This window comes from Euprymna scolopes, chromosome 30 (genome assembly GCF_053919585.1).
Source record: "Euprymna scolopes isolate OS-2025 chromosome 30, ASM5391958v1, whole genome shotgun sequence".
In the NCBI taxonomy this organism is placed as follows: Eukaryota; Metazoa; Mollusca; class Cephalopoda; order Sepiida; family Sepiolidae; genus Euprymna; species Euprymna scolopes.
Genome location: NC_136511.1, coordinates 52,133,488 through 52,156,000, shown reverse-complemented (window position 1 = coordinate 52,156,000; position 22,513 = coordinate 52,133,488). Strand labels below are relative to the sequence as shown.

The 22,513-nt window shown below is 32.0% G+C and overlaps 1 protein-coding gene across 12 annotated transcripts in view; it reads right to left on the bottom strand.

Annotated features, from left to right (window-relative positions):
• The window catches only part of LOC145254806 (uncharacterized), a 400,418-nt gene that overhangs the window by 182,543 nt on the left and 195,362 nt on the right, over nucleotides 1-22,513 (bottom strand). For all 12 annotated transcript variants that reach the window (XR_013863805.1, XM_080113605.1, XM_080113609.1 and 9 more), the window contains 4 exons: nucleotides 17,458-17,555; nucleotides 10,909-10,993; nucleotides 7,215-7,332; nucleotides 3,696-3,807 (listed from right to left, as the gene is read on the bottom strand). Coding sequence is in view for 11 of the 12 variants with exons in the window: in XM_080113605.1 (XP_079969731.1) it covers nucleotides 3,696-3,807; nucleotides 7,215-7,332; nucleotides 10,909-10,993; nucleotides 17,458-17,555 (413 nt within the window). In the remaining variant the exon portion in view is untranslated. The remainder of the gene's footprint in view (nucleotides 1-3,695; nucleotides 3,808-7,214; nucleotides 7,333-10,908; nucleotides 10,994-17,457; nucleotides 17,556-22,513) is intronic.

Below are 22,513 nucleotides of genomic sequence, written 5' to 3'. Positions count from 1 at the left end.
TCACCTTTGCATCAAGGGTTTGGGTTTGAGCCTACCCGCCTACTAAGCATTTTTTTTTTCTGAACACACACCTACAAACTACCGGGCAACCCCAGGTACCCCTGCTAGTCTATTATGTAAAAGGGAAAATGTGTGCTAGTTTGTATGTGCGCGTGTCTGTGTGTGTTTGTATGTCTGCCAAAAACTTGACAAACGCATCGAACCGTGACAAAATTGGTATCATTAGAAAGCTCAATCTCTCGGATGAAAAATATCTAAAAATTGGCCCAAAAGATTAATTCTGTGCTGGTCAAATGGGCCGTTTTTTTTGCAAGGAGGGGCTCACTTTTTGCATCAACATTTTTGCAAATTATACGTCTTGCAATCTTGGTGTACGTTTAAAACAACGCTATTTTGTAGGATCATGACATCAGAAGTTGTCATGGCTGTGACAGCTAGCACGTTAGCTTTTTTTCACCTCCTTTTCCTCTTTTGCATTACAGGTTCAAGCTGCAGCTAATTTTTGCCATCCTGGACTACGATGGTGTTGTGTTAAAAATGTTCTATCTTCTCATTCTATAAATTATGTCTGAGCATGTAGTGTGTGGTGGTATATACTACAAAAAAAAATGTTTCTATTTAACAAAGATATTTCCACAGATAAAACCAATAACATGACTAAATTAAAAATATACCTCTTTCCCCCATTTCTACAATGTCACCATGCAAACATCTAATGGCTGACCATAATTAACCATGCTCTAGTCCATCATCTTACAGATGCTAAACTACTGACTGACAAACAATATGGATTTAGACAAGCCCGTTCCACAGCAGACATCCTCACTGTGATCTCTGAACGTATATACCATTCACTGGACAAAGCGGGGGAAGGCAGAGCGGTAGCTCTAGATATATCTAAGGCTTTTGACAGGGTATGGCATGAGGGTCTCCTCAGTAAAATCAGATCATACGGTATCACTGGTAGAATACTTAACATAATTAAATCCTTCTTAGATAAGAGAAAAATCCAGGTAGTCCTCGACGGTCGCACATCTAAACAATATGATATAAATGCGGGAGTGCCCCAGGGTTCTATCCTTGGACCTCTATTGTTCCTGATATTCATAAATGACCTCCCCGACAACATTGCCTCTGAGATGGGTATATATGCTGATGACACTACACTCTATGGCAGACACGACAGGAAGACGAATGAACACATTTCTAAAGAAATGGCAGATACACTAGATGAAGACCTCCAATCTGTAGTGGAATGGGGACAAAAGTGGTTGGTCGCGTTCAATGCTGCTTAGACTAAACTAATTTCATTCAATAATTACAAGAAACCCTCTCTACCACCCATAGCAATGGCCAACGACTCTTTATCTGAGAGTCCATCTTTCAAACTCCTTGGCCTAACGTTCACAGGAAACATGAGTTGGAACAATTACATTGAAGGCATTGCCAGGGCCGCTGCAAGAAAGGTAGGCTCTCTCTACCGTGCTAGAAAACTACTAACACCCGAAAGTATCCTGTACCTCTATAAGGCCACCATTCGCCCATGTATGGAGTATTGCTGCCACATCTGGGCTGGTGCATCTGCTACTAGTCTCTCGCTCCTTGACAAGGTTCAAAAGAGAGTCGCAAACCTGATAGGCCCTGAACTGGCATCTAAGCTTCAGCCTCTGTCCCATCGACGAAATGTTGCATCCCTCTGCCTTTTCTACAAGTATTTTAGTGGTGAATGCTCTGACGAACTGCAATCACTTGTGCCCCCACGACGCGAGCACCCTCGACAAACCCGACAGGCTACTAGATCCCACCCCCACACTGTAGAGATCCCTAGATGTAAAAGATCTTTTTACTCCAATAGTTTCTTCCCCAGAACCGCAAAACTCTGGAATTCCATTCCAGGTCCCTGCTTCCCCAACAGTACTGACGTGCAGAAGTTCAAGTGTAACGTGAACCGACACCTTGCTGCCCAAATCCCTACATAGTACCCCAGTAGTTGTTTCCCCTGATAGTAGCCCCCTACACCAAAGTGGCAATTTGCCTTGTTTGGGGTGAAAATGTAATAAAAAAAAAAAAAAAAAAAAAAAATTTAAATCACTTAATATCTGACTGTTTTACAGGTTGAATATTCAAAATTAATCATTTGAATTAAGTCACATGACTAATAGGTATTAACTTTTCTCCATTGTTAAATATGAAAACAAAGACATTTTTTTTCGACCTGCAGAAATGTTTACGTTGCTTCACAAGGGAACAGAAAGATAAGAAAAAATAAATTATCACGTGCGGCAGGATGGTCCCGCATAATTTTGTCTATATGACCCAACACAATCCCGAACAACTCCATCAATTCAAACCCAAACACCTCCATTAATACAACACAACATGATCCCAAACACTTCAATCAATTTGACCCCAAACGAAATGACTCAAGACATTATGTTACCAAAGCAACCTCAGCAGTTACTCTCCAAATGACTCTGGTAGCTGCTTTTTACAGCCCTTAGAACTCATTTTCACCGTAGGTAGGCCTGACTAAAACATCAGCATAAAATTCTTGAGCGCTTTTGTGCATGCTCATCGCAGTTTAGCTTTTGTATAATTAAAACTTGGAAAACCATAACATTGTATCAATCTTTTTTTTTTTTTTAATAAATAACATTTTAAGTTAAATATAATTCCTTTGAAAAAAAAATTTTTTTTAATTGCAAAAAAGCTTTGAAAAACGAATATTTTCAAAAGTTTTTTTTTAAATAAATGTTATGTAAAAAAAAAAAAAATGCATTGTCTACACCTCTAAGAGAAAGAGATAAAAGACAGTGAAAGTTGAAATGTTTTGTATTAATTCCTTTTTTAATAACATTTTAAACTAAACTTTCAAAAATATAATTCCTCTACAAAAGAAAAAAAAGCATTTTGCTTTGAAAAGGGAATTATATTTCTAAAAGTTTAGTTTAAAATAAATCTTATTCATGTAAAAAATATAATAAAATAAAAGTAACATGTTATTATGGTTTAACAAATTTTAAAATATCCTAAGAAAACAATATTTTGAAATAGGGGTTTTCACCTCCCTGATATATACAGTGTTCCAAAATGTTTGACCCCATTTCGTAGGCCGATAATTTTGACAATGTTCATTGGAATGACCTCAAATTTTCATAACTTGTGTAGAAACGTTTCAAGTTTTTGTGTGTAATGTTTGGCATTTCTATCTTTTCAGGTTAAGAAATGCAATTCACTTCAAAAGAAAAGGCATTTTGCGTGTTAGAGTATGCTCGGACTCAGTCACCAAAGACAGTGTAGCATGCCTTCTTCACAAATTTTGCAAAGAAGGCACCAACTACAAAATAAATTAGAACTTGGCACCGAAAATTTCAAGAAAAGGGTTGCTTATGCATACCCAAATGCTACAGCGAATTTGGCACAAGCTCTAATACAGACTCGATGTGTGCAGAGTTACAGGCGGCGTTCATATTGAACATTTACAAAAATCTGTCATGGAACCAACAAATATTTGTACCTTTCTTTGTAAATTTAACCAATAAAACTTGTGACCTTCAACATAAAGTGTATTTAGTTTCATTAAGATCCATCAAGTAGTTCTCAAGATATGGGCATTTAGAATGGGATCAGCCATTTTGGAACACCCAGTATGTATATAAGAGAGAGAAAAGACAATGCAAGTTGAAATGTTTTACCTGTGTGATGATCCTATCAATACTATTTTTGAAGTTTTCTTACTATAAGTACCAAAGTTGACTTGTGCCATCAGATAACAAAAATGACTTGCATGAAGACAGCCTTTGGCAGCTGGAATGGATGTAAGTTGACAAAATAAAAAATAAAAATCCATTAGTATACATTCGATATTATCACCTTAATCATAATTAGATAAACGTTTTCATCAATCACAACATACATTACATAATAAAGGGTGATTATTTAGAATTGCACCTATTTTATAAAACAAAAATACAGAAAAATCATATGCATATTCATTATGGAACAAAGATGTCATATTCCAAAAATCACATAAAATCAATCAAGTAGTTTGGGTTTTTTTGTTTTTTATTTAAATTAAGAAAATCAAATTTTACAATTTTTAGCAATTAAAAAGTTTTAATAAGTTTTGAGTACAAACAAAATCTCTAGTCTAATTGAATTATCGCCATTGAATTTTGGGAAAATTTAAAGCAAGAAGGTTGCTACTTGGCTTCCTCCTTGCTTCATCATAATATTTGATTTTCTTAATTAAAAACTTGATCAATCTATTTATATATTTACGGACTGTTACCCTCATCTTCATAGCTGTTGTTTCACCACGTTTCGGGAGATATAAATCATACCAGTTATTATAGATGTCACAGGGCTTATGAAGAAAAACCTGAAGTCCTACTTAACTAATATTCCTGATAAACCAAGTGCAAAAGAGATCCAGACAATTGCACTTAAGGAAACAACGAGGATACTAAAAAGAGCACTCAATTGGTTTCAATAAAAAAGCAGGGCAATGTTGACGGGTGGTTTAGCTGCACAATAGCCAGTGCTACAATCTTTAAAGGAAGAAAATTAAAAAAAAATTTTTAGAATCTCTACAAGTGCCAGATGGGAAGTTCCCCTGCCACATCTGTGATGCAAGAGTGTAGCTGAGCTGAAGAGCCACCTATATGCACATGGACACCTGACATCAACCTGAAGAGATGACAAGCTTCTGTCAAGTAGCAATCATTATATAGATATATACACACACACGCTTTGGGAAACAGTGTGAGTAACGTAGATAGAATATTTTTCTTTTAAATTACATCATTTAAGGGGGTGCCACCAAAACTGTACCATACTCCAAAAGCAATTAGAAAAATTTAAATTTCTTGCTTATCCCTACCCTAAGATGGTATTCTACTAGTGTGTGTGTATATTAAGGACATCGACGTGGTCCAGGATTGAATGAGGATCAACAACTGTTCAACCCTCCCACTCTCTAATTCTTTTATTGTCATCGAAATCAGTGAAATTTCAACTTTTTTTTTTTTTTTTATCAAATTCATTGATTGCCTGTCTTAGTTAGAGAGTCCTCCCCCTCACAGTGTACCAGGAGGAACCTTTACATGCCTCCCGCAGCAACTTGGTTCGCAATATATTTTTGTCTATATTGCACTGTAGAGAATCTATAGTTGATTTTATAAAATTATCTGTAAATAATGGCTTAACTTGAAGTTTAAAATGCAAAAGTCAAGTATCATAGTTCAATTGTGCTCTAAAAGAAACATCCATTTTGAATGCACATAAAGAATCTACAGTTAGTTTTATAGGCTGGATTTTTCTGCTTGTGCAGTGATAAAACTTCTCAAATGCACTTGTGATGTTGGGTTGTACAAAAGTGTTAACTTTGGTCAAAAATTATATAAGATTCCCAGACACATCAAATGCCTTTGTGTTCAATTTTTAAAAAATCAGCTCAGTTGTTTCCAAGTCCACACACGTTCTTTTTAAATAATAGTAGATAGATAACACTTTGCGTTAAGAAAATAACACGGAAAAGAGGCTAAACAAAGAGATTAAACAAGAAAAAAAAATTCATTAAAATCATAGTTTTGTCTCTTTATTTTTTTTGTAATCTACAAACTTTACAGAAATCAGGGTCCAAAGTGGTGCTACGTAACACTGCTATTTATTTATACCATAATCATAAAGTTATTTATTCATACCATAATCATAAAGTTATTTATTCATACCATAATCATAAAGTTATTTATTTATACCATAATCATAAAGTTATTTATTTATACCATAATCATAAAGTTATTTATTTATACCATAATCATAAAGTTATTTATTTATACCATAATCATAAAATTATTTATTTATACCATAATCATAAAATTATTTATTTATACCATAATCATAAAATTATTTATTTATACCATAATCATAAACTTATTTATTTATACCATAATCATAAACTTATTTATTTATACCATAATCATAAACTTATTTATTCATACCATAATCATAAAGTTATTTATTCATACCATAATCATAAAGTTATTTATTTATACCATAATCATAAACTTATTTATTTATACCATAATCATAAAATTATTTATTTATACCATAATCATAAAGTTATTTATTTATACCATAATCATAAAGTTATTTATTCATACCATAATCATAAAGTTATTTATTCATACCATAATCATAAAGTTATTTATTTATACCATAATCATAAAATTATTTATTTATACCATAATCATAAAGTTATTTATTTATACCATAATCATAAACTTATTTATTTATACCATAATCATAAAGTTATTTATTCATACCATAATCATAAAGTTATTTATTCATACCATAATCATAAACTTATTTATTTATACCATAATCATGAAATTATTTATTTATACCATAATCATAAACTTATTTATTTATACCATAATCATAAACTTATTTATTTATACCATAATCATAAAGTTATTTATTCATACCATAATCATAAAATTATTTATTTATACCATAATCATAAAATTATTTATTTATACCATAATCATAAACTTATTTATTTATACCATAATCATAAACTTATTTATTTATACCATAATCATAAAGTTATTTATTCATACCATAATCATAAAGTTATTTATTCATACCATAATCATAAAGTTATTTATTTATACCATAATCATAAACTTATTTATTTATACCATAATCATAAAGTTATTTATTTATACCATAATCATAAAATTATTTATTTATACCATAATCATAAAGTTATTTATTCATACCATAATCATAAAGTTATTTATTTATACCATAATCATAAAATTATTTATTTATACCATAATCATAAAGTTATTTATTCATACCATAATCATAAAGTTATTTATTCATACCATAATCATAAAGTTATTTATTTATACCATAATCATAAAGTTATTTATTTATACCATAATCATAAAATTATTTATTTATACCATAATCATAAAGTTATTTATTTATACCATAATCATAAACTTATTTATTTATACCATAATCATAAACTTATTTATTTATACCATAATCATAAACTTATTTATTTATACCATAATCATTAAATTATTTATTTATACCATAATCATAAAATCGGTAAATATGACATTTGGAATTGTTTACACTATTTATATTCAACAACTTGTTTAATAGAAAGCAATTGAATTGTGAATCAATAAGTTTACCTAAAGTGTCTCCAAGTGTTGTAATACTTTTCTTGTCCAACTCTGGCCGACTGGAATGGTTTGATAACATCATGGCAAGATGGGGCCGCCAGTCTCCCCAATTATCATCGCATACACTCTGAAAGAAAGTGTTCTTTTATTTTAGTCAGATAAAAATAAATACATTCAATTTGAAACCCATTTTCATCTTTTCATCCTTGGATTCAGTTGGTTACATTAGTTAGAAATTGCAGATTTATTTTGTTGATCACTCTGCAAGATAACACGAGTTCAATTTTCTACATAAATACAACAATCAAAAATACAATTCAATACAATCCAAGGAAGGATAACTTGTTCAGAAATTGACATCGCACATGCTTAAGTTAATAACTTTAATTCTTTTAGAGAGAATAGATTCAAGAGAGAAGAGGGAGGATTTTAAAAACGTTTTTTTGCAAGAACTTCCCATTGTTAACCGATTCCTTGCATACTACAGCATGATCATTTTTAAATCTAATGTCAAGAAATACTTGTGGAGTCATCCTCTTAAATAAGATTCTGCAGATTCAACACACCATTTTAGACTCTCTCATAGTATGGTTCTACTGGAAATTTATTAATGTTGCTGAGTTTTTAATGCTTGAAGAGTTGTCTCTTTTTGATAACTGTTTTCAGTGATGTAAGGGCTTAGGTAACTTGTAGTTGCCACCCTTTGTTTTGTGATAAAGTGTTTTTTGAGCATTTGGTGACTTTGAATTGTTTCCCTTTAATTGGCTGTATTTATAAAAATGCGTGTATGTGAAGTGCCCTTTCTCTTTGTGTTGGAAACGTGTAAATAAAAAAAATGTGCCTTTTACGTCGGTTTGTGAAAATAAAAAAATGTGCCTTTTTTTACGTCTGTTTGTGAAAAGGCTAAAAAAAATGTAACATTAATTTGTTTTCTTTCGTCGTCGATATAACTTCCAGTATGAAATCATTTAAAGGAGAAAGGGACGTTTTCTTTATTTACTTTATAATTAACTTAACAAAGGTTATTAATTAATCCAAAATGTTCACTATTCAACTGATGATCTCATTAACACTTATTCTTGAGTAGCTTTCGGTCTTAAGTAAATAGCGAGTATAAAAAAAAAAAAAATTACCCGAAAGTACCTAAGAAACACTATAATAGCAACCATATTTCCAATTACTGAATAAGAATCAACAACCCGAGAAGTTCCCACTGTCATTGGAGCAAAAATAAATTAGTTCACAAGATGTTTTTACTCAAATTTTGAGCAATAGATCCCGGTTAAATTGCAGACCGGAAAAAATTGTTGGAAATTTGTTGCATTAGGTAGGTTCGCCAAAATCAACAATAGGTAATGGTGCATAAAACGAGACTAAGTTTCAAAGATGGCAGCAAGTCTGTTAATCGAGGTATGGAAGCACAAAATTGAAAAAATATTGCTATATTATTTAATTGGAATTCATTATTGAGATGAGTATTTTTTTAATTTATTTATTGCGGACTATTATCCTCATCTTTTCTTAGTTGTTGCTTCACGATGTTTCGGCCAACTATTCTTCTGGCCTTCGTCAGGTAGTAACCACAACGGGATAGGCACTCCGAATCTCCTAACTGCATTCTCAGCAATTACTGCCATCCATAGTTGTTGTTGTCTTACTTGGCCAAAACGTGGTGAGACGACAACTATGGATGGCAGTAATTGCTGAGAACTGCAGTTAACACCTGATGAAGGCCAGAGGAATAGTTGGCCGAAACGTTGTGAAACAACAACTAAGAAAAGATGAAGATAATAGTCCGCGATAAATAAATTAATATTTCCACTATTCTTCAAAACTGCTTACTTATATTTTGGACAAAATACGAACATTTTTTTTGTTGATATATTTTTTCTAAGATATTTACGTTTTTTTTTTCCCAAATATAGTTACATTTTCTTATTTAAATGCAGTATATTTAAATATACTTTATTTAAACCTACACAGTGTATTACAATCATTGCAGATTTACAAAATATTTTTTATAGTTAATAATTTAGGTTTATTTTTTTTCACCCCCTTTAAAATAAAAATATATAAACTTTCTTTACCAATGAATTTTGTGTTGTTTAAGCGCATATCTTTTTCAAATAACTATGTTTATATTGTCAAATTGTTTAGATACTTCTATGCGATTAAAAAACACAAAATCAACTGATAAAAAAAAGGTTTACATATTTTTATATACTTTTATTATAAGCGGGGTGAAAAAAAAATCAACGTAAAATAGATTTTTTTTTTTTTTTAAGCAGCGATGACCACAAATAGATTGTGCAGGTTTAAATAAAGTATATTTAAATATAGTACATTTAAAAAAGAAAAATATGTTAGAAAAAATATATTAACAAAAACAATATCTAAATATTTTGTCCAAGTAAGTAAGCAGTTTTAAAGAAAAGCAGAAGTATTGTATCAATTTTGTGCTTCCATGTCTCAATTGACAAACCTGCCGCCATCTTTGAAACTTAGGGTCTTATTTTATGCACCATTACCCAACAATTTTTTTTCCTGTCAGATTTGAAATAACATTTCCTACATAAAGATATTATGAGGTGAAGTAGAAAACTTTCATTTTCCATCTCAACAACTTACTGACCATTCATAAGACAAGAGAAAAAACAAACAATCATAAGAGGTTGATGTTAGCTTGCTTAAAACATTGTGTCATATATATATATATATATATATATAGTAGAAATGGTAATTAATAAAAACTGAAGAAAGTGCTCAATACTGTTGTAGACCAAATATGCGTTTATATTTTTTATTACTGTATCTTTCTGTTAAGTTACATTATTGTTCCAGCTACCCGGCCGTTTTTTTGGCAGTCCGTAGCTTCCTCAGACTTTTACAGAAACCCGATAAACTCGATAAAAGTCTGAGGAAGCTACAGACGGCCAAAAAAACGGCCGGGTAGCTGAAACACTAATGTAACTTAACAGAAAGATACAGTAATAAAAAATATAAACACACACACACATATATATATATATATATATATACACACACACACATACTTATTTACTTTCAAGTTAGCAATTTACATTGTCACGACAAAGACGGTGCTAATGTTTTAGTCAATTAAGGACCTCATCAGGTAACTCAAAATTCCTATTCCATGAGAATTATAATCCTAGAAGGACTATGAAATAGAAACTCGGTGTTATTCGATGAGGTTATTAATTTATCGAAACATTGACACTGTCGCGACTATGTAAATTGTTTACTGGAAATTAAATAAAAGCATTTCTTGCTCTTTTCATTGAGCACTATTAATAATGTTGAATTCATTGATTTTTAACTTTAGATATCTTGAACCTGGAATATATATATATATATATATATATACATACAGAGAGAGAGAGAGAGAGAGAGAGAGAGAGAGAGAAAGTGAATTTATAGAGAAAGATTCCAATGCAGAGATGTATCAGATACAAACGGATTTAAAGCAAAATAAGTGAAATGTGTTATAAAATAATGCATTCCTACATTGCGAGCCATTAAGATTTGTAATTTTTAAAAAATATTAATGATAAAAAAAAAGACGAGAAAAACACATTTCACTTTTTCTTTGCTATTCTGCTTTGAATTTGCTCATATCAGCTATACGTCTGCACTATAATCGTCTACGATAAATTATCAATATAAATAGGTACGTTTTACTTACGGTAACAGAAGCCGGTTGACGTCCAGACATCAGCTGATATAACGTCTGCAACGGATCGTTCATTTGAATAGCACTGTTCGCAAATCTGAAAAGGCAAATATCAGGTTTTGATTTTTATTTTCATAACGAAACCAGAGAAAAGAAAAATTATTCTGAAATAAATACAACAAACAAAAATAAGACAATAAATTAATTAAAGTCTTATCTTGAAATGATTCTTGCAGGACGGGGGGGGGTGAAAAGAGTGTTGAACAGAATCTAGGTTAAGTTTGGAATTTTGTAAAGAATGAGCTTATATAATTCAAATGTTTTGATAAGTATTATAAGTGTCGGTTGATTTGAAAAGAAAACAGAAGTCGGCACTTGTACAGTTTAATCAAGACATTAAAAAAATGAAAATATTGAGAAAAAAAAACAAAGGTCATAATATACATATCCGTTTTGGACTGAAAGTCTCAAAAAAAAAATTTCACTCAATTTGACAGTAGTTTTTTTTTTTTTTTTTTTTTTTTTTTTTTTACAAAGGAAAAAACATGTTTTTATGACAGTGCGTTGATGAAAAAAATCTTCAAATTTTTTTAACATGCCACGGGGAGATAATTCAGTTTAAAGCGCCGACACTCCCTCCCCATCTTTAGCTTTTCTTCCTAAAAATCAAACCTTTTGCTTTCGTTGTAAAAAAAAAAAAAAAATAAAAAAAATAAATAAAAAAAACTACTTCATGAAATTAAGTGAAATTTTTTGGGGGAGAACTTCATTTCATAATGGATACGTACAATTTAAATTTTTTCGATATTTTCATTTTTTAATGTCTTGGTTAAACTGTACAAGTGCCCAAAAGTCATTTGTGCATTAGCAAAGATAAGCATGAAAATGAAGATGCTATCGGCAGAATGAAAAATGTTGTAGCAAATTTTGTAAATGGGTAACATCTTCATCCTTTGGCCTCAGTTGGGCTCAGAACTCGCACAGTACATAAAATAGACATGCATGAGAAAAGGATGGTATCGACATTGGTATTGTAGCATTAAATAAAGCAAGCAATGAAAATGCCATTTTGCGTTCTTCATTTGTAAATGAGTCTTACAGACTTATGTGCCCCTCTGCCTGAAAAGAATCAAAGGACCAGCACGTTACCATAAGTTGAAAAGAATAGTCCAATGAGGAAGTCCATATAACAAATCCTGATATAAAATCTCAGAATCATATATCCAACCTCAAAAGTCCAAACAATGCAAATTAATAAAGAATAAAAAATAAATAACTTTTTAATCATCAATAACTGAACAGACTCGTAACTCACATATCCAATATCATACTGATATTCACTAAAAATACTGGTAATTGTGAATAAAGAGAGAGCCTAACTTTCAAACACACTGGAAGTTGGCACCCGCCGCTTCCAATTGAGGTATGGAAGCACAGAATTGATACAATTTTCAATTATATTTTATGTTTGCTTTTTTTATAGGAAATATGTAAACTTTTTTTTATCATTTTTTTTTTATTTTTTAGCGCATATCTTTTCAAATATATTTAAGTTAATGTTATATATTTTGTCAAACTATAGACATTTTAAAAAATATATTTAGTTACAGAAACATGAAAAAAACATGAATGTGCAAGAGAAAATAGTGAATATTTCACATATGTTAAAAAACACTAAATTCAAACAAAAAAATAAGTATGAATCTAGTAGATGATATTGCCGAAACAGTTATTTTTAAATCGGTGACAAAAAAAAACTAACTATATTTGAAAAAACAAAAGTAAATATGTTTGAAAAAATATCCAGTAAAACTCCTTTAATTTGAACTTCCTCTCAACCTGTATTTTACATAAATGTATGATTTCTGTAGATGATAACTTAAGTAATAAATACCTAAAAAAGTAAGAGTAGATTTAATTTATTTTCAATTTTTTTTGTTCCTGGCAATAATATTTAACAATTCTTACTTGCAATATATCGTAAACTCAACTTAATATATACTTGAAGTATTATATAGCAATGAATTTCATTTACTATTTCTTAATTTAGAAAATTAAAGTTAACTGCAGCACATTTTTTTATCACAAAACTTAAATAGCATTCTCTAATTTGAACGAAGCGAATGTTCAAATTATAGGAGTTATACTGTATTAACAAAAAAATTTTTTTAATTTATAAAATAAACTTTTTTTATCGATTATTAAAAAAAAAATTTTTTAATTGTATATCTTTTCAAATAACTATGTTTAATTAAGTTAATGTTTATATCTATATATCTATAAAAGAGTGTGTGTGTGTGTGTGTGTGTGTGTGTGTGTGTGTGTGTGTGTGTGTGTGTGCGCACACACACACACACACACACATATAACTGTCAATTTTCGGTCTCCAGATTCGAGATTTGACATAAGGAGTATTGAGATTTGGGAAAATCTTTTTAATCAGTTTTTGGCCAGAAATTTGGCTGTCAATTTTGGGTCTAAACACTTGAAATTTTAAATGTAGGTTACTTAGACATGGATCAAACATTTTAATTCGATTTGAGCCAAAAATGTTAAGGGGGTAAAAATTGGGGTCGGAGTAAAAAAAAAAAATTGACCTCTGCAGTCTCTACTAAATTACTTAGTAAATTTCTGGTCTAAACATTTGAAATTTTACATAAAGGGTATTCAGAGATAGGGCAAGCTTTTTAATCGATTTGGGTCGAAAATTTGAGCTGCGAAGGAGTCAAAGTTAAAAAGATTTGACCTTTGTGGTGTCTAGCAAACTACTCAGCCAATTTTGGGTCTAAATATTTAAAATTTATACATAACGGGTATTCAGACATGTGGCAAGCATTTTAATCAGTTTGGGAGTGAAAATTTTGCTGCCAAAAGGTCAAAGTTGAAAGAGTTGACCTTTGCAGATTCTACCAAATACTGTGCCAATTTTGGGTCTAAACACTTGAAATTTTAGATGTAGGTAACTTGGACATGAGTAAAACTTTATATTTTGATTTGAGAGAAAAATAATAAATGTTAAGGGGTCAAAGTTGGGATCAAAGTTTTAAAAAAAATTGACCTCTGCAGTCTCTACGAAATTACTCAGACAAATTTGGATCTAAACATTCGGAATCTTACATAAAGTGTATTCACACGTAGGACAAGTTATGAACAGTACATAGAGCCTGAGCAAAGACGGGCTGAACTGCTAGTATATATATATGCGCTTAAAAAATTTAAAAAATTGATAAAAAAGTTTACGTATTTTTATATATTTTTATTATAAGGGGGTGAAAATAATAAACAAAATATATTTGAAAATTGTATCGATTCTGTGCTTCCATACCTCAATTGAGAGATGCGGGTACCAAACCCCGGTACGTTTGAAAGTTAGTGTCTCCTTTTATGCACCATTACCAAAGTACTAATAATCATAATAGTTTTTAGTAACACAATTTTTAATTAGTCATAACATTTGCATAAGATTAAAAAAATTAAGGTGGTACGTATCCAAGATTTATTTTTCTCCTTTCTAACAAACAATACATAAAGGGTGAAGTGATTTTCTCTTTTAGCAGATTCCCACAAGTGATCATGAAGGGTTAGGGTCATGCCCTTTTTCTCAGAGGAATAATATCCCTTTCACTACTCAAGTATATTTAAAAATGTGAAGGAGTTAGTTGAAGAAAGAATTTAATCAGTTTAAACACAATATTAAATTTCCAAAGTGCTTAATATCCTTTCAATATAGCAATAATAAATGTGACTCATCTTAATGTACCAGACAAGACACACGTTTTCTTTCTCTATAATAAAATAAAGTTGGATTCTTGATTTGCATCATGAATACATTCCTTCCTACAAAATCAATATTTCATTCTGAATAGCCAGCTGTTCACATATCTATGAGGATAAATGAATATTATCTCTACTCATATATAAAAGGTACTTTGTGTATGTGTGTGTGTGTGTTCATTCCCTATGGACTCTGAAGCAACTGAGCTACTGTTTTTTTTAATTTTGTATCTTATGTGGTGTCTTGATAGATTTTGTATCGGAATATCTCCGATATATATCGAAAATCGAAAAAGTACAAAGAAGGAACAGTCTGATTTTGACCAAATTTATCGCCCTTATACAGCTTAACATCTTGAGTACATTTGAGAAGTTTTATCACACAAAAAGAAGAGCCTGGCATATAAGATCACCAGTAAATTCTTTAATAAGACAGGAGTACATTCGAAATGAATGTTTCTGTTTAGAGTACAACTGAACCATGATACTTGACTTTTTCATTTAAATTCAAGCCATTATATAAAAAATAATCTTATAAAAGCACCAGTAGGTTCTCTACAGTGTAATGCAGACTACAATATACTGTGGACTAAGTCACTGCAAGGAGGCATGTAAAGTGTTTCTTCTGAGTGCACCATGGTAGGTCGCTGGCCAGAGCAGACAATCAATTTGATTGAAATATGGGCGATTTTGCAGATTTCGATGACAATAAAAGTATTAGAAGTGTGGAAAATTTATTCATCCTCATTCAATCCCAAGCATGAGTAAGGTGTTGGAATCCATATGAAATAAAGTAGTAGTCAGCCACCTCAGCAGAAACAACCTTCTTAGTGACATGCAATATGGTTTCCGCTCTGCAAGATCTACAGCAGATGTGTTAACGGTTATATATCATAGGATTAGTGAATCTCTTGACAAAGGCTTCCTTTCTAGGGCAATTGCTCTTGATATATCGGCCTTCGATAAGGTATGACATAAGGGCCTACTTCATAAGATTTCCAGCTACATTATCACTGGAAATGTTTTCTCAATTATTAAATCATTTCTCTCCGATAGGTTCATAATAGTGGTTGATAGACAGAAATCAGAGGCCTGCAGTATTAATGGAGTCCCTCAGGGGTCCATGCTGGCCCAACTCTATTCCTGATCTACATCAATGATCTCCCAAAACACATACTTAAATCATTTGTTAACATCTTTGCTGATGACATGACCATCTATGGCAACACATCAAAGGCCGTAAATGACAAAGTTCTCTCTGATTCTCTCTCCTCTGATCTTGAGCGCATGGTACAGTAGGGGAAGAGGTGGCTGGTTACTTTTAATGCATCCAAAACCAAGCTTCTATCTTTACATCATCAACGCTCTGATCCCCATCTGGCAACAATTGAAATGGATGGCTCTCATCTTGGGGAGGCTCCATGTTTTGACAAGCTTCTGGGTTTGACCTTTACTCCTGATCTGAAATAGAACACGTACATCAGGTCCATTGCCCAGGACACTGGGAAAATGGTGGGAACCTTCTACTGCTCCAGAAGATATCTCACTAATGATGCAATTCTCTATCTATATAAAAACCAAGTACATCCAAGGATGGAGTACTGCTGCCACATCTGGGCAGGAGCTGCTAAAAGACGCCTATCCTGCCATGACAGAGTACAAAATAGACTTTGTGGTTTAATGGGGGATGCTCTTTTCTCTCCCCTGCAGCCTCTCTTCCACAGAAGAGACGTTGCGAGCCTGTCTTTGTTTTATTATTACTTCCATGGCAAGTGCTTGTCTGAGCTCCAATCTCTGGTCCCCCCTCGCCAATCTTTCACGAAAAACACCCGTCTAGCTGAAACTACTGTCAATAATTTTTCCCACTCTTTATCTGTGCCTAAATCCAAACATAGATTCCATGAGCAGAGCTTCTTTCTTAGAAGTTTACGACTGTAGAACTCTCTTCCATTTGCCTGTTTCCTACCTGACTACAACTTGGATGTCTTCAAGTCCAACATAAACAAATTCCTGACAAACCGCCCCCTTAAGTAAGACACTCTATCAAATCTCCAATACTAATGATTACTATGATACTATCCCATTGATTACTGTACACGCAATAACCCTCATCCCCAAGTGGCTTCCGGGCCTTGATAAATGGTAACCTCCATGTAAAAAAAAAAAAAAAAAAAAAAGCAATTCCTGCTGGTCGATTATAAAATTCTGCAACGTTTGTCACAGTTTATACAGAGGAAAGCCTAGAATGGATATTAAAAAAAAAAAAATAAGCATGACTACAGAGAAACAAACGAAGTATATTAAGATATACAGGGTGTTTCATGATAAATTTGATAAATCTTTTTTATTTCATATTCTTTCATTTGAAGTATTAAATAAAGTTCAACAGAGAGCTGGCTGTGTTGGATTGTTGAGTTTAAGCATTTGAAATCACAGATTATTGGAAAATACAGGTATAATGGGAAAAGAGTGCTTTGCATTATTCACAAATTTGAAAATTGTTAGTCATCTTTCAAAATGATGCTTTTGATTTCTTAGGTAGATTGCTAATTTCAGACTTAAAAGATAAAAAAAAAACATCTTTTTAAATATTTACCCATCAACTGACAATCCCCTCCCCCCCAGACTTAAGGTTACAATTCACCTAAAATTCCACAATTTTACTAACAGTTTTGACACTTGAAAATTATATATAAAAAAAAAAATTAGTAAAGCAATGCATTGTCAATTATACTAGATTTTTTCCAGAATTCTACAACCGCAAATAGTTTTAAATGTGTGACTTACCTTGTCATGATATCCGCATGTGTCCGGTTGTCCATTTTACTGGCCAAAAATAAGGCATGTCCCCAAAGATTGTTCTTCATTGCCCAACGTAAAGCATCCTAAAAAATATTTAATAAAACAATTTAACAAAACCTCTTTTCATATGATTAGAATTTTATCATTTTACACAAAACAGTTACGTTCGTATATTCCTCTTAATGAGATTGATTCCTTAAGAAATGGAGTAAATTCTTAACTGGTTAATCACCAAGATAAATCCATGGATAAAATCAAGCAGAGTTTCTAAATGTTGTGGCTAGAACCCACCATGTGCGAGGATGGAGAGAGGACAGCACCAAAAAAAAATTTTTTTTTTTTTTAAACAATTCATTTTAAAATTAAGAGAAAAATACCAAGTGTGTTTGTGGGGGTAAGTCATAGCAAGCCATTCTTTAATGGAACAGAAGTCATGTAATTCCTCTATACTTATTGCCTTTATGGCAAAAATTATTGTTATGACAGGTTTCTCTGAAAACTTTCATGAGAAGGAAAAAAAAAAAAAAATCAACTTATACTGAACAAAAAGAAAAATTCTTAAAAGTCAAAGATTAACAAAATATTTTATTTTAATCAAGCCAACAGGACATCGAATTAAACTATTTGATATTTGCATCTTGGTTTTGCAAAAGAATATTTTATGGATTAACTATTACTCGTTATTTAATGAGTAAATATTTTTGTTTAAATCATGTAAATGTTTTTTAATTTAATTTTTGATGCATTTGATGAAAAAAAATTATTTACAATGATTATTTTATTTGGATACAAGATTGATACAAAGAAAAATTTTCCAAATTGTAATTGTAACAGTGTTCACTCTAGTCGGTTGAATCAGCTTCTTCCTTGGCCTGCATCACAATCTGAACCATGGCATCCCATGCACAGCAGTTCTGAGTAAGTTCACACGAAATGACTAACATATCGTGATTCCACCATTAACAGTTTGGCTTTAAGTTTAATGACCCATCAACCATTGTGGTCATTTAAAGTCAGTTCTATGTTTTGGGATGAGTTATATACACACACACACACACACACACACACACACTACCAGTTGTCACAGGAGCAACTGGCCTAATAAAAAAGAACCTTCAAAAATACTTAGAAACAATCCCTGGAAAACCAAGCTGTAAGGAAATACAGAAAGCAGCCATAAAGGGAAGTGTCTATTCTTAAAAGAGCTCTCAGATATAAATTTAAACTGTAATAGAATCAACTGTTCGCCCCAGGGGGAGCCTCTTGATCTCTTCAAACTAACAAAAGTAAAATAAATAAAAAAATAAATAAATAAAAAAAGAGAATGCCACCGACATTGCCTGGTCATAAAATATGCTTAAATATATTTTAACTTATGCAGATTTTATATTTATCATCAAAAAGCCAATTCTCTACTGATTATTATATTGTACCCAATATATAATAGTAATTTCAAAAATTAAAATATATGACTTGGGTGTCATCAGCTAAAATCAAAACATTTAGTTCTGGAACAGTATTCACTACAATATCAGGAAAGATGAATATCAAGGCTTAAAAATTAATGCAGTTTAATGTATTCAAGGACATGTGCGTTAACTTGTAGACAGATTGCAGATAATTGAAAAAGCCTTGCTTCCTTCCATTTCACCCTTATATTTGGCCTTCACTTGGCGGATTCATTATTTTCAATTGCACGCAGAGATTCTGACATAATTTAAGTAACGAAAGAAACCTTCATTATAACTGATTAAACCAGTGCCCCTTTCTTAAAAAAAAAAAATCATGTCTCGACAATTAATTTTAAGAAAAGGTCCCCCAAACTTTTTTTTTTTCCTTTTCTTTTTTCTATTCTTTCTATTTTTTCTGTTCAGTTTTCAATTTTATTAAATGACTGGCCTCAAGTAAAACCAGAGGTATATTGTTGCCTAACAAGCTTTAAGACTGAAACAGTAAATTTATTGTAGCAACTTATGGCAATTTTGTTTACCTAAATTGAATAAAATAATGTCTTGTTTTTTTAATTTATTTATTGCTGACTATTATCCTCATCTTTTCTTAGTAAAGATGAGGATAATAATCCGCAATAAATAAATTAATAATACTCATCTCAATAATGAATTCCAATTAAAATAATATATATCTTGTTCTTTTAATTGAGGACTATCAACAAGCTCATTGAAATTCAATTAATTTTACTTCTTGCATATTTCTAACCTGGAATATATATATTTACGGCACTGATTCGTGGTCCGATGGTTAGAACTGCTGACTGTCAACTCGACGGTTGTAGGTTCAATCCACGGCTGCAGAAAGGTGCATATCTAGCTGCACTGATGTGTTGTGACACAACAAAACAATACTGTATGTGGATGACAAATTAAAGACTGAGTTGAGCACTTTGTAATTATATTTTCATCCAATGCGTATTCAAGCAATTAAACGAAGCCCACTATTTATTTGTTTGTAAACAAATGATGGTTTGAGCACTGTAAGTGACAGACGTGTGGATTTAATACACACTCGAGGAGAAATATTTACGGCACTGATTCATGGTCCGATGGTTAGAACTGCCAATTCAACTCGACGGTTATAGGTTCGATCGACGGCTGGGGAAAGGTGTATGTCTAGCTGAAATGATAAGCTGTGATACAACGAAACACTACTCTACGTGGATGACAAATATATACTAGCAGTTCCGCCCGGCTTTGCTCGGGCCCTATGTACTGTTCATAACTTTATGTGCATATGTATATATTAAAAAGTGTGAATATGTTCGGTAATGCCTTTCTATATATATTTGGCTTCCATAACTACCATAGAGAAAAGTTGGTAGAGACTGCAGATGTAAAAATTTTTAAAACTTTGACCCCAATTCTGACCCCTTAATATTTGTTTTGGGCTCAAATTAAATTAAACTGTTTGACCCATGTCCAATTAATCTACATCTAAATTTCAAGTGTTTAGACTCAAAATTGGCAGAGGAGTTTGGTAAAGTCTGCAAAGATCAACTCTATAAACTTTGACCTCTTGCCAGCCAAATTTTCACCCAAAAACTGATTAAAAAGCTTGCTGCCTGTCTGAATACCCTTTATGTAAAATTTTAAATGTTTAGACCCAAAATTGGCTTAATAGTTTACTAGACGGCAAAGGTAAAGTCTTTTGAACTTTGACCTCTTGGAAGCCAAATTTTCAGCAAAAAAGTTATTAAAAAGCTTACCCTATGTCTGAATATACTTCATGTAAAATTTCAAATGTTTAGACCAAAAATTGACTGAGCAATTTGGTAGAGACTGCAGAGGTCGATTTTTAAAAAACTTTTATCCCAATTATAACCCCTTAACATTTATTGTTTTGGGCTCAAATCAAATTATGAAGTTAGATCCATGTTCAAGTAACCTATATCTAAAATTTCAAGTGTTTAGACCCAAAATTGGCGAAGAAGTTTGGTAGAATTATCAAAGGTCAAATTGTTGAACTTTAACCCCTTAACAGCCAAATTTCTGGCCGAAAACGGATTACAAAGATTTTTCCAAATCTCAGTACCTTGTATATCAAATTTCGCGTCTGTAGACTGAAAATCGACAGAGTTCTTGTGTAGGGGAATGTACACAGACAGACAGACATTTTCACTTTTATAGATATACTAGCATTTTAGCCCGGCATTGTCCGGGTGTTTGGAGGTGTATGTTGAAAAAAAAAAAAAAAAAAAAAAGCAGTCAATTTTTTTTTTTTTTTTTTTTAAACTTTGTCCCCTATTATGACCTCTTAACATTTGTTTTGGGCTCAAATCAAGTTAGATCCATGTCCAAGGAACCTATATCTAAAATTTCAAGTGTTTAGACCCAAAATTGACGGAGGAGTTTGGTAGAGGTCTCAAGGTCAAATCGTTGAACTTTGACCCCTTAACAGCCAAATTTCTGGCCGAAAACAAATTACGATTACAAAGATTTTTTTTCCAAATCTCAGGACCCTGTATATCAAATTTCGAGTCTGTAGACTGAAAATTGACAAAGTTATTGCGTTGGAAAATGTACAGACGCACACACAAACACATTCACTTTTATATATATACTAGTTTCTCATTTTAAAATGTTGGATGTATTTTAGTGATTTTACACATCAAACAGGTTTTAGGAGTTTTTATCTTAATTATATTTTGTTGTATAGTACTATTTTCTTTTAAGTATGCCATTCAATGATTTATGTTGGTGCGTGCAAATAGTTCCTTCATTATTTTTGTATTGTAGTACGTTTTTTGTACAAATGAAAGATTGATACAGTCCATGATAAAGTGTTTTACAATGTGTGGTGTATGACACGGTATTCACCAATTATGGTTCCTTTGTTTCAAATAAGTTATTTTAGAATGTACAAAATGCAATTGGGGAAAAGATAACTTCCTCCCTTCGTGATTTTCTGCAGGTCTGTAACTTATTCACCTAGAGCAGTTTTTATTGTTAGCAATATACTTGGATTAGAGTAGTTCCAGTGGATTCGCCAGTAATTTTCAATATATGAGGTGCCTTAAATAAGTTTCCAGACTTTTTTTTCGTATGGGCACTTTTATTGATAATACACACATGGAACTCTAGTCCACTTCAAAGTAATCTCCTCCAGCTGCAATGCACTTGTACTGTTCCACCAACTTCTGGAAAGCCCCATGGAAATCCTCTTGTGAGCGTGTAAATGACGCTCGTCACAGTCTCTTCCATCTCATCAATTGTCTCAATGACAGCCTCTAATGTTTTTCTTGGGCTTAAGGAATAACCAAAACTCACAGGAAGCAAGGTTTGAACTATAGGGAGGGTGAGGAACTGCCTTGATGCCCATCTTGGTCAAATTGTCTGTGGCAAAGATGGAACACACTTGGAACAAACTTTGTGCAAATCTCCCGCATCTCCAGTTCCTCATAATTATATATCTACAGACACACAACAGTTCTTATCCATGAAATTCTTTATTTGGCCAATCAACTCCGGTGTTTTGACTTCCTTACTCCTCATCCCTCACAGACTCTCTGCCTTCCTTGAATCACTCA